The 18,357-nt window shown below is 45.7% G+C and overlaps 1 protein-coding gene across 10 annotated transcripts in view; it reads right to left on the bottom strand.

Annotated features, from left to right (window-relative positions):
* Nucleotides 1-17,302, bottom strand: part of FMNL2 (formin like 2) — a 226,863-nt gene extending 209,561 nt beyond the window's left edge. For 7 of the 10 annotated variants that reach the window (XM_083154049.1, XM_083154050.1, XM_083154057.1 and 4 more), the window contains exon 1: nucleotides 16,740-17,301. In XM_083154049.1, the coding sequence (XP_083010175.1) occupies nucleotides 16,740-16,856 (117 nt within the window). In that variant the 5' untranslated portion in view covers nucleotides 16,857-17,301. Of the gene's footprint in view, nucleotides 1-16,739 lie in introns of all 10 variants that reach the window. The other 3 variants (XM_083154048.1, XM_083154055.1, XM_083154047.1) reach the window with 1 other exon arrangement.
* Nucleotides 17,303-18,357: the final 1,055 nt, after the last annotated feature.

Below are 18,357 nucleotides of genomic sequence, written 5' to 3'. Positions count from 1 at the left end.
ATACTGACAGGCTTCATGGGGAAGAAAAATAACCAAGGCCATAGAATAACCCTATTCCATTAGGTTTCCCTATACTCCATTGGCAAAAATATCATGTACTGTAACTTGCGAATGGACAAAACCACAGGGGTGTGGTATATGGAGCCGACAGTCAGGATCCCAACTGGCCAGACTCATACAGCGGGGCGAACGTAACAAAGCCCCTTGCGGGCTTGCTGTGCTCGCCACGCTGCGGGCACGGTGGACCCCCACGAGGGAGAATAGCCGGTGGCCGTTTGGACCCCAAGTGTCTGGGTTTTGACTGTCGGGATCCCGACGTTGGGGTAATGACTGTTGGGATCCCTAGTGTCGGGAAACTGTCCGGCACCCAACCAACAGGTGGGGCAGATGTAACATGTGCAGAGATTTAGATTTGGGTGAGGTGTGTTCAAACTGAAATTACAGTGTAAAAATAAAGCAGCCAGTATTTACCCTGCACGGAAAACAAAATAACTCACCCAAATCTAATGGTGCCCTTACCCTTGTGAGATACGGCAACAAAGCATAGATCGCTTGTGTCACCTGACGCGGTGCGTGGGCCCGCCAGTCGAATGTTGCATCGATAGATATTAATAATCTTTATTGAATTGCACGTGCAACAATAGAATGTGTTTTTTAAGCACATGCAATAGCTCGCAAAGCAATTGGTGGGTGGCAGGAGGGATGGTGGAGGGCGTGGTGTAGCGGAGCAGGCGGCAGGAGGGCAGGCGTACGGCAGAGTTTGTAAAAAAAAATCAAAAGACTGGATGGCACTCTGATTGGCTGAGAGAAAGCTCTCTCAGCCAATCAGAGGGCCACCCAGTGTTTTGATTTTTTTTTTTAAATTCTACCACCTGCGCACGCCAGCCCTCCTGCCGCTCTCTCCGCTACACCGAAGCCCACCAGCCATTCTCCCCCACCCAATGCCATGCGATAGGTGGCATGCAACATCGAGTACTGGAATAAAGCACTTAGAATGTGATCGCATGCACCATTACTCTATCTGCACATGTTACATTTGCCCCACCTGCAGTGCACATGGTTCTGTCCATTTGCAGAGAAAATGTGCCCTGCGATCAGGTCTGAATAAGGCCCTAAATTGGTAACTGCCTACTCTCATCAAAGTTTTGAGCGACCCTTCGGATTTTGGGGAGATTTCCTGCACCACCAGAACATTAGACCAGACCCCCAGAATATGCCTACTTCCCCAGTGAAATCGGAGGTCCGCACTCTTTTCTGGCGCAATCCAGTATGCATTTAGCATTTTCCTGACAGGGGATAACTGTACAGGACAAATAGGAAGACACAATGGTGTACTAATAATCTTGCAATAGAAGATGAATGAATAAATGGGAGAGGCAGCATTGAAATGTTGCATCTTAATGTGTTCCATTTGCTATTATTGCTTTGTGCTTTTAACAATTCTGAAATAACCTATTTCTCATGTTTTCATTCACACTACCTATAACATATTGTTAAAAGTGAAGCACATGGAAAACACATTACTGAGGCACATTTAAAGCACACACTAGTTGAATACATTATACTCATTTTACCGGCACATATGTGTGAACAAACCCTAAGGGAAATCTTTTTTTGACAAACAAATAGCCAAGTAAATTGGCTATTTGGAAGGAAGTTTAGATTTTGCACATGCAGTCTTGCAGCTGTTACTAAATGCGCCATTTATCTGTATGATTCGTTCAGTTTTAAAAACCTTGGCATTGTGTAGACGAAGTTCTTCACTCATGTTGTTATTGGACACAAAATTGCTCTGTGAGTCCAACAGCATCTAATGTGCAGACCGGTGCTGTGTCATATCTAAGGGCAATTGTAGACATAACGGCCTTGATGGAAAACAGAAAGAAACCGGTAAAAATTAAGACAGTATAATCTTTAAAATGTCGTTTTTATGTGACGGTTACTTACTGATGTTTACTAATTGTTAAAACTCTTTTTTTAACGTTAACTCATTTACTTTTAATGACATGGAAAAATGCAGAGCATACAACAATAGATTTATTTTTCCTGCGAGTTAATTGGCGCTTCTCATATTTGCACCAAATATGCTGCACGATTTGGGCTCCCATAGTACTGACACAGAAAATTGACACCCATCGGACAGGGGCCCTTATTCTGGTTTACTAGCAAATGCAAATTCCTTCTCAGATGGATAAAACCATGTGCACTGCAGGGGGGTGGCAGATTTAACATGCAGAGAGAATTAGATTTGGGTGGGGTTTTACTTCAAAGTGAGATCTATATTGCAGTGTAAAAATAAAGCAGTCAGTATTTACCCTGCACAGAAACAAAATAACTCACCCAAATCTAACTCTCTCTGCACATGTTACATCTGCCCCTCCTGCAGGTCACATGGTTTTGTCCATTTGAGAAGTATTTTGCCTTTGCAAGTAAATCAGAATAAGGGCCATGATGTTTATTTAGAAAGTTTCTCTTACTTCCTCTTACTGTAGGTGCCAAATGCACTAACACAATTAAAGGATCCTATTGCCACTAATCCTGCAAATCTCTGCTTATCAGGACTCTTCACCCTGGGAAATACAGTATGTGTTCTGTACTAAGGTGCTCATAAACACTGTGGTTTGTAATAAAACAACCTGATTGATTCTGTATCGCCATGGATATGGGCATAATGACACTGCTGCAAAGCTCATTGCAAGTCACCTGTAACTGGTCCAACATTGCATGCAATTCTGAACGCTGTGATGTAAATAGAAGATGGCATAGCAAGGGTCCGAGTAATAAAGATACGTGATAACACGATTCCACAATCAAGGTAAAGTTATCCCAACCATCGTCCAATCGCTTATCGCGGGTAAGAGCACTACTGATATTTGACCTATCCTATTAGAAAAACTGGTGAACTGCAATGTGTCAACCAGTGAAAAGTGTATGTGAAAATAGGGAATTCAGTACCCCACAAATAGCAAAGTAATGTAGGTTAATAGTATAGAAGTATATTACAGGGCATAATAAAAAAATATTTTGGGGACTTCAAATGTTTTAAATGGCTGCAATATACATTTTCAGAAAAACACTGAAAAAAAATGACATAACTGTTTTTTTTTGGGTGTAAAATAAGTGCTCAAATAAAATTTGGGGTGCAAAATGGGTATAAGTACATATTTTTGTCAAGGTGCTTGCAGAAACAACTGATTACTCCCACCTGCAAGCCTAAAAATTCTTGACCACTCATAAAGCACCCCAATATACCTTTCCCTTACTTTGTACCCCCATTTCCATCAGTTTGCACTTTATCACCCCAATACTGACATCTCATTATTGGCTAATTAGTCATTAAGAGGGGAGACCAAGGAGTACTGAAACAAGTCCCATATTTTTACCCAAATATAGGCTAAGTGGATACCTTTCTAATGGGGCCTACACACATAGCATCGCCCACAACACTCAGCAAATTGCTACATGTGTAGGCCCCTTAAGTAATGTTATGGGGAGTACAATATCCTCATGTTAACAAATAATACATGGGATGAGAACAGAGGTGACATCTTTTCTGATTCTCATTTATGTTTTGGATTTCTCTCTATACACTGCCTTAGGCACCAAATCATGTCTACCCTATACTACTCAGCTGACAGCAGATAAGTGATCGGTTGTCATGGGTTACAGAGCCTCCCTGCTTTTGCACTGTTTCCCAGTTTGGCAGCAGCTATCTCTCTGTAGGTACCGATGTCTGCACAACATTAGTTGATGCCCCTTCGGCCTGAATTGATTTGTATGTCTTATACATGCAATGCAAATTATTTTGGGTAATTAGTAACCTATCCATCTTACAAAGAGTCCACACTACACAAATAAAAGGCACATGTGGCTTTACTCATACCAATGACCCCAGCACTGTGAGGCGGGAATGCTAACCACTGTGCCGTATTGATACGATGAATTGAAAACAAGATAGAAATGATCTTCAAGCCAACACTAATAAGTAATTGGGGAGGGAAGGGAGGGGGGGGTCAGGGACCAGCATAAACTGGATTATTACAGGTTCAGTGAACTATCTAGGAAACAAGTAAGGTGTTTAGGAAAAATATTAATGTGGGCTTATATTCTACCAAACGGATGCATTCAAGGTAATAACAATCATTTAAAGAAAAAATTTACATTGGAAGACGCAGTCACTGGCCTCAGTGCTCCCACAAAATACGCCTCAGTTTTGTGAGACAGTCCCCATCTCCTCCCCTAACTTCCAATCAGGCTGCAGCTTCCTTTACCTTGCACTTGAGCATTGTGGTTCAAGTAACAGTTTAAATAAACAAGTGACCTGATTGGTTCATTGTCCATCTTTGCATCAGCCTCATTGATAACTACACCCTTAAGTCTGCATGCCTACATTTTTTGCACAACCGATGGCCATTTATGGGGAAAAAAAAGGTGAAAATAGTTCCTATTTCTAAATAGGTGTAACTTTGCTTTATGACCTTCATTGCAAAGTCCCTAATTGTGCTTAATGTGGGTAATGTATACGGCTGTGGAAAGATTTCGTGAGCCCATTGCACGCACATGAAACTCTAAAGGGAGCAGAAAGGGCTGTTTGGACAGACATTGTGAGACGATTGTTCCAGAGGGCTTTCGGGAGGCATAGAAATGCTGAGTCTGTCCTGCACAGCCATAGTCTATCTCACGTCACGCTCTGAGACAAAGGAAATTCGGGACCACTCGTTGCTGCCAAGCGTATGTGAAGCCCAAATACATTTGGCAGCAAGTAACCCACCGAGCTGCCAAACTATTCATTTCTAATAGTTTTTATTCAAATGCAGCATTCATGACACATAAACAATGTAACCATGACTGCAATTGTGTATCTGGGCTGATGGATGAGGACCTGGTAGTAAAAAGGTGAATCAGACAGTGTCCAGGTAAAAATGTTGGGGTCTTATTTACTAAACATTGGGACGAGTTTGAAAAATGTAAGTGAGGAGCTGATTGATTGGAACTATTGCCCTCCACTTTCTCTCCAAGGTTTAGTACATAGACCCTTTTGTTTCTTAATATTGCACCTATATTAAAAAAGGGAATGTGTATATTATCTGGTAAGTACCACCCAGTTAGTGACAGTGTAGAAATGGTGCTTATGACTGATGCTGACAGAGCCCATAGTTACTAACTGACCGTAATTTCCAAAAGACAATCACCGGCCATAGATATATGTTATACAACTATGTGGGAAAAGTCCCAATTTTAATATTATTTTTATTATTCTGCCCTTTTTAATTTCTCATTATCTCTTCCTCGTATCTGGTGATGTGAGTTTAAAGGGACACTAACATTTGAAATGCAAAAGAATGTTAACCCTTCGTGTGCCAACATCTCTGTGCGAGAAGTGCAAAATATCTGCTAAAAAATGCCAGCGTCGCTCACATTTGTTATATAAATTCAAATTAAACATGTTGTATAAAAAAAAGATAATATTTCATGTATAAAGTAATTATTACAGTTCAATATGATGAATAAAAATGTTTAAGTTAAGTTTCTTCAATACAGTTTCAGAAAGTGAAATAGGAAAGTCCCTTTTTGTTTTCAGCTAGCTGTAAAAAAACAACAGACTTAACTGAATAGTGGTGATGTTTCCCGTAGCATCCAATCAGATCTTGTCTATTATTTTCTAGGACACAATGGAGAAATGAAAGACAGAATATGGGGGCCTATTCAGACTGGTTCGCACATGACTCCTACCTGATGGCGGGGTTCATGGGCGATAATTGACTGAATGACAGGTCAGGGGCGTTCTCACCCAGTGTTTCATGGGCGTGCCCACAAAAACCTTTGGCGCCCCCAAAGAAATGCTGGACGGGCCTGTCAGAAGGCAGGCGATGCTCCTGCCTGCTCGGGGTGTAAGCTTACACATCCGCTCATACCGTACATAGAGGATCCGGACGGCCAGGAGAGAGGGGCGTGTGCGTTCCGTGGGACGGATATACAGCCTAGCAAGCATGACTGAATTGTGCCCATGATTGGTTGCTATGTCACCTCTTTTCAATTTTAGAAGCGTTAGTAAATATATCTCTTATTATTTGCATTGTGCCAGGTAGAGCTTAACCTATGGTCCCAGACAATGTTCCCTCTAATTTTACGAAGGCTGTGTGCGGTAAAAGATTTTGGTTGTGCAACTTTGGAAGGAAATAAAAAAATTTGGGCGTCACTTAAACATAACTGGAAAATGACGTTCAACATTTAAACTTTACTTCAAAATTATATTAAACATTTAAACATTCAAAACACTGCACACAATGTAGTTAATGGGTGAAACACACATTAATTGAGTCCATAACTGCAAAAAGGGACCACTGCTGCTTTGTGCGCTCTGTTGTAATCTCTGTGCGCACACTCGTTGAGTTGTGTGCGCGCGCACGTGCGCACAGCTTAGAGGGAACACTGGTCCCAGATAATGACTGAAATAGTGTAATATATGGCCTTCATGAACCCCTCGAAGCCTATAAGATTGCTCATCCTTAATCTAGTAGTGGAGGCATAAAATTGTCAGCCTGGTTCTACGAAAATCAGGCTTGCCTACCCTCCCGGAGTTGCCTGGAGGCTCCCGAAAATTGGGTCCCCCCTCCCGATGATCGGCAATCCTCCCGCTTTTGCCTGGCAGCACCCGCACCCCCCTTTCTTACCGCACTAATTACCATTTTTTCAGGGGTCCACAGCAAGGGGTGGGACTAAAATGCTGTTTTAACCCCGCCCCCTACTCGCGGACCCGTAAATTTGCCTGGATTGTGGGCGGGGCTTTCAGTCATCAGCATCGTCCCCGCCCCCTGACCTGAAGATCCAGCTGTCCTCTCCAGGCTTCTCCCGGAGAGGCTTCTCGAAAAGTCGGCAAGCATGATTAAAATTATACACTCACTGATGATAAATCTCTATCAACACAATAAAGGACTGATTGAATCATGTTAGTATTGTGTTTGATAAAACCCCATCCACATTATCCATCATACTATGTTAGAATCCTAAGGCACAGGTAAACCATGCGATGCCCTCACAGATTCCTGTAGTACATGTTCAGCAATGACTACTGGTGAGAAGAATGCACAATGCACCGGCTATTTCCATCCAAGTGGGTGCTCCACAGAAAGACGCACAATAAACCCTTTCATTTCAGCATTTAAGATTAAGCTTGTGACTTTGTACTGGGCTATTCTCAGCACACAGAGGCCCAGAGCCAGTTACACAAGCACTTTGACAGAATGGGTTCATACTTTTTCTAAGCAAGGTCCAGCAAAAGAAACTATCATTAAATTCAATGGGCAATAAAGATCACTGACCATGTCATTTGATTTTAAGGTTAAACAATTTAATACATTTTATGATGTGCCCCAGGCCAGTAATTCTCGTGTGCCGTTTTATTATGTAAATGCTGCCTGCAATAATAACATTAAAAAGGTTGACATTGGGTTTCAAGGACTGAATACTATACTCCAGCCTGCAATAAAACGTAAACTTGATCATCAACGCTAATTGGCTTTATTCATGTGGAGGCAGCCATTTTGTAGGCGGAAACAGTAATGATGAGAATGTAGCCAATCAGCTCACTGGAAGTAGTTAGGTGAAGCACAGATGAGGTGGGATGTTTCCTTTTGTACTAGCAAGTTTCATGTGGGTTTCCCTATATACATCACCCTTGTGTAAGGTAGCACTAAAAGGGGAATTAAATTACCGGTGAAGGGTACATACTGCTGTTTCTGCTATGTTTCAACAGCAAAGCAACGAAACCCTTCGACCATCCCATCCGGTTTGCAACCCAATTCACTCAAAAGTGTACACTACCCTATGGGTATCAAACAGTCCCGGTGTGACCCTGCATTTTGGTTTGTTCAGACCTCCTCAGCGAACTGGCAATATAGCCGGTTCGCTGATGTCATCCGGTGGTGTGGCAAGCGGCGGAGCATCATCGGGGGAGGGGGCAGCTCTTAGAGCTGTCCCTGCTTCAAGCACCTATGGCAGTGGTTCCCAAACTGTGTGCTGTGGCACCCTGGGGTGCCTTAAGACCCTTACTGGGGTGACTCAGGTTGGTGGAGAAGGACCAATTCAAATTAGTTACAATCAGCATAATAGGCAAAACCAGTGATTGTGGCTGCCAATCATAAAACACGTGTACGGAATAGAAATAAATCTTGTCCCCCACTACATAATTAAACCTTAAGATGATATATACACACAATTTCTTTAATTTTTCACCATCAAACTTTTGGCCTAAGGGTGCCGTAGATAAAATTCTGAAAATATAGGGCGCCGTGATTCCAAAAAGTTTGGGAACCCCTGACCTATGGTGTGAACGGGAAATGGGTCGCTCAACCCGATTAACTCGTTCACACCGCAAAGCAACACAGCAACAAACCGGTAAGAACCCTTATTTTTTAGCGGATCGTATTGCTGTGTTGCTACCGGTTTGCGGAACCCGGTAACCCCTTTCACATCGCACCAATTACCAGGTGTCGAACCGGCAAGAAACCATCATTAACCCGGTAATGAGGTGTGATGTGAAAGGGGTATAAATTGAAATCACTAAAGTAACGTTATCTTGTCAACATACAATTTCTTTAAACTTACATTCTTAAAAATAATCTTTTACAATTATGGTATGGAAAGAGTTCTATATGTTTTTTGTAAACAATACTATCTTCTTCATAGTATATAAACATGTCACCACTACGGCATGAGGGCGGCCATTTTTATGAACGTTTACAGGACTTTGCTGCTAGGCCATGAAGGGATTTATTTAACGTTAAAACAAAAACATTCCATAAAAATTACCACAGTGATTTTTTTTTGCAAAACATATCTTTTTGGTCATCCATTACAACAACAATTCATACTTTAGCTTCACATGAATTTCCCCCAGCGTCACATTCCTCCCTGAAAGAGGGGATTAGCACATAGAAGTAGGACTGAAACAATCATCAAATTAGCTTACAAGTGACTTGTCAGCACTGTGTGCAGATTACCGCATGCAAGTATCACACAATGACAGAGAACACAGAGACACCCTCCAAACCCACAAGCCAAGCTTTTCAGCATCCACATACTGAGTCCCGTTATCCACGTTATGTATAATGTTCTATACATCATGGTCATGGGGATGGTATAATTCATTGTATACATGTCATGTGCTGCTGAAATCTGTAATGGGCCAAGGGGGAAATTGATCAAATCTTGGGAATAGGGAAAGTGGAGAGGGAAAAAATGGTGGGTCCCGCTTTACAGCATCACCGCGGTGAAATGGGCACACGCATAGGCAAAATTTATTATTATTATTATTATTATTACAAGAGTTATTATGGGAGTGATGTACAGATGTAGAACCTCAGGGAATCGCCAAATCAAACGTCTCACACGCACGCGCATCCCCTTCACATGGCGGCGGGGAGCGGATTCCCTGCCCATCTCGGCTTCAGGGAGACGGGCAGAGTTAGTGTGTGGTGCGGGAAGCTAGAGGGGAGCAGCGGGGAGGCGGTGCAGGCGGCGAGGGGCTCCATCAGCATGGGGCGCGCAACCGTCTCATGCGCACACGCCCCCTTCTGGCAGATGGCGAGCAGCGGCGATTGGCGATAGAATTTAATGAGAGCTGGTCCATCTGTGTGTCACCCTAACAATGAAGCACGTTCTCCCTCTTTGGAGCCCCTTTTCAGTACCTGCAGCACTACTGCGCATGCAATGGCTTAACTCTCGTCCCTCTTACGGAAAGACGCCTGTCCCCACGCTGGCCCCATTTCGCCATCACGGAATCTCACTACTATACTACTATTGCGAGATCTCCTGTGTGCGGCCAGGAGAGGCATCATTCACCACAGTGGCTGTCAATCAGGCAACAACACCTACAGGTGGCAAAACTGATAGTTGCCGGTGTCAGAACGGTCAGTGCTGCAGACCCTTCATACACTGGTAGGTGGGGACTTTGGGATCTATGAGGGCGATACAGACCTGTTCTCTAGGCATTTGCAGCACTGGGAATTCTGGGAGGGAATAATGCAACACACCCTAACCCCAAAATATTATGTAGAGTAGATTAATCCTCCTTAAAAGGGGTTCTTATATTATCAACTGCACTTAAGTGATAGCATCATGCAAACAATTGTGCAAAATAAGTAATATATGGTCTCCTGTTTTTAGGGCATCCCTCCTAGACAAAGGACATTATTCTGGTCCACACACAGATGCAAATTTTGCAGCGCTACTTGTGGTTTTAATGCCACCAGCCACTTGTTCATCCAATTCCCCGAGTTCCCTGAGCGGCTGCAAATTGATATTTTGCATAAGCATCCATTCACAGCCGTGGGTGCGGGGGCCAAATCATTTGATGGTAGCTGACTGGGGGGCTGAGTTTCAGATGGGCCTACAGCGGCTGCCCACATGGTTAAAGCGTAAATTGATTGTCACATTTAATACACAATTATTTCATGAGCCCCTCATTGGGAATGGGCCGATGTTTGTTTTACTAAGGAAACCCTGTCACATCTGAACAAACATGGTACTCTGTAAGCTGTGAATACTAACATTGCTATGTTAATGGCTCAGCGTTGCTCAATATCCTCAGAATGGAGGTGAGAGGCCATCAATACTAATGAGACTCAGTGGAGAGGGCCTCTTGGTCACAAGGAAGTTTATCATTATGATACTGAAACAGAAAAACTAAACAGAAACATAGTTTCTCATAAATGAATACATATATAAATATATGAAGTGCTGCCTTAAATTTAGACTTGACAACCTGTGGTTATCCAGCTGTTGTAGACCTACAAGTTCCAGAATGCCATCAGCTGCTGAATCATTAATCTTGCTTTAGGCAACAGAAAAAAGAGACAAATGCTAATGCCACACGTGGGTTATCATTATCCCAATCTGCTGAGCTGTGACGTGTTTATTCAATGGCAAGTGAATAAGTTACTACTAGTGTGAGAGTTTAATTGACGTTGAAAAATTCAGAGTATTTACAGTGTGTTATGGGGCCTACACACTGGGCAATTTCTATGCGATCGCACTAGATCTCTTAGAAGATACCCCTACATCTACTAAATGTAGTTACATCATGGTTGCCGATATAATTCTCCTCTCCGGGAGAAGCTGCTCTGGGGGGGGGGGCTTAAGTGTGACATCACTGCCGAATTCACGGATCTCCGTGGAGGGGGCGGGGCTAAAATGACGCGATGTGTCATTTTAGCTCCACCCCCTCCTCTGAGACCCGAGGATTGCGGCATCCGGGGTGCAGGAAAGGTCCCACCTGAATCCGTGAGGGTTGCCCACCCTTCCGGGGGGCCGGGAGTGGGGTCCCGCTTTTCGGGAGACTCCCGGCCATTCCGGGAGAGTCGGCAACCCTGAGTTACATCACCGGAGAACACTGGCCCTGACAGATCGCTCAGCACACATTGCTGTGCAACGCTGTGTGTTGAGCGATCTAGCATCACTCAGCAAAATCTCCCCGTGTGTAGGCCCCTGAAGATGTTCTAGCACCGTGTTCCACATGTATTTTTTTTCACGTTTTTAAACAAAAACCAGTGTTTTATTTCTTTTTTTTAAATCATATGCATTAATAACTGCTGTTTGTAGGTTTTATCGGCCTGATGCGAATTTGCACAGTGAAGGATTATCTATAGACTGTGAGGCCGCAATACATGTGCGCAACGCCATCCAGCGAAGAAATCCTGCTACTTTTTTATTTTGACAGCTAGCCATTCCAGGTGATTGACAGGAAGCAAGCGCTTGGTGGTCGCAACCGGCTATTTTATGGCCGCGTTGACAAAAACTCAGGCATGCCTGGAAAAATCGCAGGTGTGCCCAAGCGTTTTAGGGGTGGATGTGTGACTTCAGCTCTGGCCTCGATCTGGCTGATTTAATCGCAGTCGACAAGTAAGTCCAGGGCTACTCAGAGCCTGCAAACAGCGGTGACCAGCGTGGAAGTCATTCGATGGTGAGCGGGTTACTAATGGTTTTGGACCGTGAAGTCGTCACAAGCCGCACAGATCTATTCACATGGCCTACAGATTGATTCACAATTCGGGATTACGCTCTGGCGGGCCAGCGTTTACCCGACCGTTGGCCGCAGCAAATTACCAGCCCCACAATCAAGCCTGAATTAGGCCCCATATATCTGCTACTCTTCTTATCACAAATACTTCGTAACATCAAAAAAAGTGCTGGCCGTTTGCTCTTCTTGATAAAAAAAAAGTAAAAAAAAAAAAAAAAAAAGTGCTGGCCCACATTCCATGTTACTGCCTTGCAGAATCACGCGGGCAAAACCTCACTGCATTACCCTTATCCTTTTTGTTTTGGTAGTTTCTTTACCAGCCACCAATTTTGCTGGAGAGGGTTCTGTATGGATTTGGAGAGAACAGATGGGGTGCACACGTTACGCTTGATGTGCCCAGCACAGACAGGAGAATATTACTGACACTCCACGGAACACTTACTAGGAGCAGTGATACAAGAGTCCCTCTGGAATATTAGCATACTCTATTTACCGTAATCGTGGTAAAGTACAGTACCAGGCGGAAACCCATATGCCAGTTCATGCATGCTGGGTGAGAGTGGCAGCTTAACACCAGTATTGTGTGGACCTGCTGTAAGGTAGCTTTAAGCTCCTGCAAATAGCACGGTGGCTTCTGTTAATCAGACTTGTCCTGCAATTGTACCAGATCTGCATCCAGGGCCCCCACACAAGAGACGTGTACAGAATCACAATCGCATCAGAGGAATATATTGGTTCCAAGTACGCACCAAGTGCAGTAGCAATCACAAGATGAAAGTTACCACTTCATACAACCACAGAGTACTTGTCACCACACCTCCTGCCTCACACTAGTGATACATTGTCACCTTGAGCACAAGATATTGCCCCTAAACCTGAGATCTATGTCATACTCTACAGCACTCTGTATTAACAGTTCTAAGAAGTGTCACCCTACAGATGTTAATTAAATGCAGATTTCTGGTGTCGCCTCCCCCATGCCCCACTACTGAGAGGAGACAGCTCTTCCAAGCAGTGACTTTTTTTTTTTACAGTATAATAATATCTCCACATGGGACAACATGCCGTTTTCTTACACTACAAAGGAATTCCCCATTGAAAGGGCTGAAAGGATCCAGCAGAAACGTGCTTCGCTGAGCCACCCCTTGCAAACAATTAGACAATGGGGCTTTTTCAAGGCAGCTTTCAGTGCAAATTGTAGTAGTGACTGAGGGCAGAGATAGAGCAGCAATGTACCCTCTAACTATAGAGCAGCATCACCAGTAGCAATATACCCCATACCTATAGGCCAGCAGCAGCAGCGTACCCCCTACCTATAGGCCAGCAGCAATTTACCCCCCACCTATAGAGCAGCAGCTATATACCCCCTACCTATAGAGCAGCAGCTATATACCGCCTACCTATATCCCAGCAGCAATGTACCCTCTGCCTATGGAGCAGCAGCAATGTACCCCCTACCTGTAGGTCAGCAGCAATGTACCTCCTACCTTTAGGTCAGCAGCAATTTACCCCCCACCTAGAGAGCAGCAGCTATATACCGCCTACCTATATCCCAGCAGCAATGTACCCTATACCTATGGAGCAGCAGCAATGTACACCCTACCTATAGGCCAGCAGCAATGTACCCCCTACTTATAGGCCAGCAGCAATGTACCCCCTACCTATAGGCCAGCAGCAATGTACCCCCTACCTATAGGCCAGCAGCAATGTTCTCCCTACCTGTAGGCCAGCAGCAAGGTTCCCCCTACCTATAGGCCAGCAACAATGTTCCCCCTACCTATAGGCCAGCAGCAATGTACCTCTTACCTATAGGCCTGCAGCAATGTACCCCCTACCTATAGGCCAGCAGCAATGTACCCTCTACCTATAGAGCAGCTGCAGCAATATACCCCCTACCTAAAGGCCAGCAGTAATGTACCCCCTACCTATAGAGCAGCTGCAGCAATATACCCCCTACCTATAGGCCAGCAGCAATGTACCAGCTACCTATAGGCCAGCAGCAATGTACTCCCTACCTATAGGCCAGCAGCAATGTACCTCCTACCTATAGGCCAGCAGCAATGTACCCTCTGCCTATGGAGCAGCAGCAATGTACACCCTAACTATAGGCTAGCAGCAATGTACCTCCTACCTTTAGGTCATCAGCAATTTACCCCCACCTATTGAGCAGTAGCAGCAATATACCCCTACCTATAAGTCAGCAGCAATGTACCCCTACCTATAGGCCAGCAGCAATCCCCCCACCTAGAGAGCAGTAGCAGCAATGTACCCCCTAACCTATAGAGCAGCAACTATGTACCCCTTACCTATAGGCCAGCAGCAATGTACCCTCTACCTATGGAGCAGCAGCAATGTACCCCCTACCTATAGGCCAGCAGCAATGTACCCCCTACCTATAGGCCAGCAGCAATGTTCCCCCTACCTATAGGCCAGCAGCAATGTACCTCCTCCTACCTATAGGCCCGCAGCAATGTACCCCCTACCTATAGAGTAGTAGCAATGTACCCTCTACCTATAGGCCAGCAGCAATGTACCTCCAACCTATAGGGCAGCAGCAATGTACCCCCTACCTATAGGCCAGCAGCAATGTACCCTCTACCTATAGGGCAGCAGCAATGGACCCCCTATAGGTAGGGGGTCTATTGCTGCTGCCCTATAGGTAGAGTGTACCCTCTACATCAGGGTTGCCGACTTTAAAAAAATCCTCTCCGGGAGAAGCCCGGAGAGGAATCTTGCATTACGCGTTTTGGGGGCGGGGCTTAACTGTGACGTCAATAAGCCCCGCCCCATTATGACAAATAGTCGAAATAACTGTTATCCATGGAGGGGGCGGGGCTAAAACGACACGATTGTGCCGTTTTAGCTCCGCCCCCTCCCCTGAGACCCACGAATTGCGGCATATAAATGCCGCGATCGGGGGGCTCAGTGGGGGTCCCCCTGATTCCGGGAGGGTTGCCCACCCTTCCGGGGGCCGGGAGGAAGGACCCGATTTTCGGGAGACTCCCGCAAATTCCGGGAGGGTCTGCAACCCTGCTCTACATATGGAGAAGAAGCAGCAATGTACCCCCTACCTATAGGGCAGCAGCATCAATGTACCCCCTACCTATAGAGTAGCAGCAATGTACCCCCTACCTATAGAGTAGCAGCAATGTACCCTCTGCCTATAGGCCAGCAGCAATGTACCCCCTACCTATAGGCCAGCAGCAATGTACCCCCTACCTATAGGCCAGCAGCAATGTTCCCCCTACCTATAGGCCAGCAGCAATGTACACTCTACCTATAGGGCAGCAGCAATGTACCCCCTACTTATAGGGCAGCAGCAATGTACCCCCTACCTATAGAGTAGCAGCAATGTACCCTCTGCCTATAGGCCAGCAGCAATGTACCCCCTACCTATAGGCCAGCAGCAATGTACCCCCTACCTATAGGGCAGCAGCAATGCACCCTCTACCTATAGAGTAGCAGCAATGTACCCTCTGCCTATAGGCCAGCAGCAATGTACCTCCTACCTATAGGCCAGCAGCAATGTTCCCCCTACCTATAGGCCAGCAGCAATGTACACTCTACCTATAGGGCAGCAGCAATGTACCCCCTACCTATAGGGCAGCAGCAATGTAGCCCCTACCTATAGGGCAGCAGCAATGTAGCCCCTACCTATAGGCCAGCAGCAATGTACCCTCTACCTATAGGCCAGCAGCAATGTACCCTCTACCTATAGGGCAGCAGCAATGTACCCCCTACCTATAGAGTAGCAGCAATGTACCCCCTATCTATAGAGCAGCTGCAGCAATATACCCCCTACCTATAGGCCAGCAGTAATGTACCTCCTACCTATAGGCCAGCAGCAATGTACCTCCTACCTATAGGCCAGCAGCAATGTACCCCCTACCTATAGGTCGGCAGCAGCAATGTACCCCCTATCTATAGGGGCAGCAGCAATGTACCCCCTACCTATAGGGCAGCAGCAGCAATGTACCCCCTACCTATAGGGCAGCAGCAGCAATGTACCCCCTACCTATAGGCCAGCAGCAATGTACCCCCTACCTATAGGGCAGCAGCAGCAATGTACCCCCTACCTATAGAGCAGCAGCAGCAGAAATGTACCCCCTACCCATAGGGCAGCAGCAGAAATATGTACCCCCTACCTATAGAGAAGCAGCAGCAATGTACCCCCACCTATAGGGCAGCAGCAATGTACCCCCTATCTATAGGGCAGCAGCAGCAGCAATGTACCCCCTACCTATAGAGCAGCAGCAGCAATTTACCCCCTACCTATAGAGCAGCAGCAGCAATGTACCCCCTATCTATAGGGCAGCAGCAGCAATGTACCCCCTACCTATAGAGCAGCAGCAATGTACCCCCTGCCTATAGAGCAGCAGCAGCAATGTACCCCCTACCTATAGAGCAGCAGCAGCAATGTACCCCCTACCTATAGAGCAGCAGCAGCAATGTACCCCCTACCTATAGAGCAGCAGCAATGTACCCCCTACCTATAGAGCAGCAGCAGCAATGTACCCCCTACCTATAGAGCAGCAGCAATGTACCCCCTACCTATAGAGCAGCAGCAGCAATGTACCCCCTACCTATAGAGCAGCAGCAGCAATGTACCCTTTAGCAGCCACATGCACGTTAGGAGGCTGCATATAGGGACAGCACTTTCTGCAAAGACATCAATACAATCACAAATCATGGTCTCTGTCCAGCAGTGAGCTGCACTCACCAAGACGACGGCAAACCTCTCCTCCAGTTCACCTGGCTCAGGCATGGGCAGCTTAAGGGGCATATTGTGTGCCCTGAAATCAGTCTGGTTAGAATCCATGCTGCCTGCATTCCCCATGATGTGCAGCCTCTGCAAAGGCCACCTCCACCCCTCTCCTCCCGGGCACAGGGATCCGCAAGCCCCCAGCACACAGCCGCTAGTCCAGCTCCAAACGGTCTGCCAATGCCAAGCCAATGTGGTGATGCCGGCAGCAGCTGCACAGGGAACAGCTCCCTCCAATACAATAGATCCAAGGCTCCTTCTAACACAGTAAATCCACCTTCCTGGCCCCGGGTGCCCTCCAGAAAATGCCCGGCACGCTTCCTAGTACGGGGATGGGAGGCACGGGTGGCATCTGCATGTTGCACAATGTGCCTGCACCCTGCACTCCTCCCAGCCTGCTGCTACTGCTGCTAGTGTGAGCCCAGGCACAAGGATCTGCTCAGCCAGGCAGCCTGAGTGCAACATGGAAACTCCCTTTATTGTCCAAGGGAAGACAAAGGCTCCCTCTAGTGATCCTGCTGCAAGCCGTGGCTACGGGGAGGTGAGGCTGGAGGATGCTCCTGTGGGACGTACTAAAAGGAATGACAGTCTGGTCTGCTGAAAAGGAATGCCAATTGACTATCATGCGAGAGGATTTCATTTATATGTATATTTCTGAAATTATTACACCTATGAACACGAGGCTGAAGTTGGCTTATTATTCGGCCAGCTTCTTATTCACTTCTGATTCGAGCTCCAGCTTCTAATTCAGGACAATCCCTTTTACAAGGGTTAATGAGTCTTGGACCACAAATTTGACACCAGAAATCCACACAGGGGGGTCACTTACATATGGCCCACTTGCAATTTCCTTAGACCAACAAGGATTTGGGTAGAAATCGGGCACTAAAGTGGGCATGGGTCCCAGATTTCATCATTTTGAATATGTAGCTGGTGCCCTGCAAGGGTTAAACAGCATTGGTCAAAAAATATTACACTTGAAACCCACACAGGGGGGTCACTTACATATGACCCACTTGCCATTTCTTTTGACCAACAAGGATTTGAGCAGAAATAGGACACTAAAAGGGGCATAGGTCCCAAATGTCATCATTTTGAATAAGTAGCTGGTGTCCTGCAAGCAGAGCCAGATGAAGGTCTAAATGGGCCTGGAGCTGAAAATGATCAAGGGCCTATTATGCGCAATAATAGGGATTGTGGCCAGCACCTAATAATGTGGGTGGCGTGACCAGTGTTCTGGTTGGGTGGTCTGCTCATGGGTGTGTCTCTATTTGTGTGAATACTTTCAACTAATTATATATGCCTGGAAAAGGCAGGGGGCGGACATAAGAAAAATGCAGGTAGATATATTGGATCCCAGTGTCCTAAAATACTTGCAGGGTGAGTCAGCACTCATGTCATAAAAAAAAAATACTGAAAGCCGAAACTTGGTAGACAACATTTCAGCACCTTTTATGTGGTCACCTATGTTTACCACACCATATACCCCTTATACAAATTATGCAACACAATAGTAACCCCCTTATATTGTACCTGCCTCTTACACATTATGCCACATGGAATGAGCCAAAATTCA

Source organism: Crinia signifera, chromosome 7 (genome assembly GCF_055691185.1).
Source record: "Crinia signifera chromosome 7, ASM5569118v1, whole genome shotgun sequence".
Taxonomy (NCBI): Eukaryota; Metazoa; Chordata; class Amphibia; order Anura; family Myobatrachidae; genus Crinia; species Crinia signifera.
This window is presented reverse-complemented; position numbering and strand designations above follow the sequence as displayed.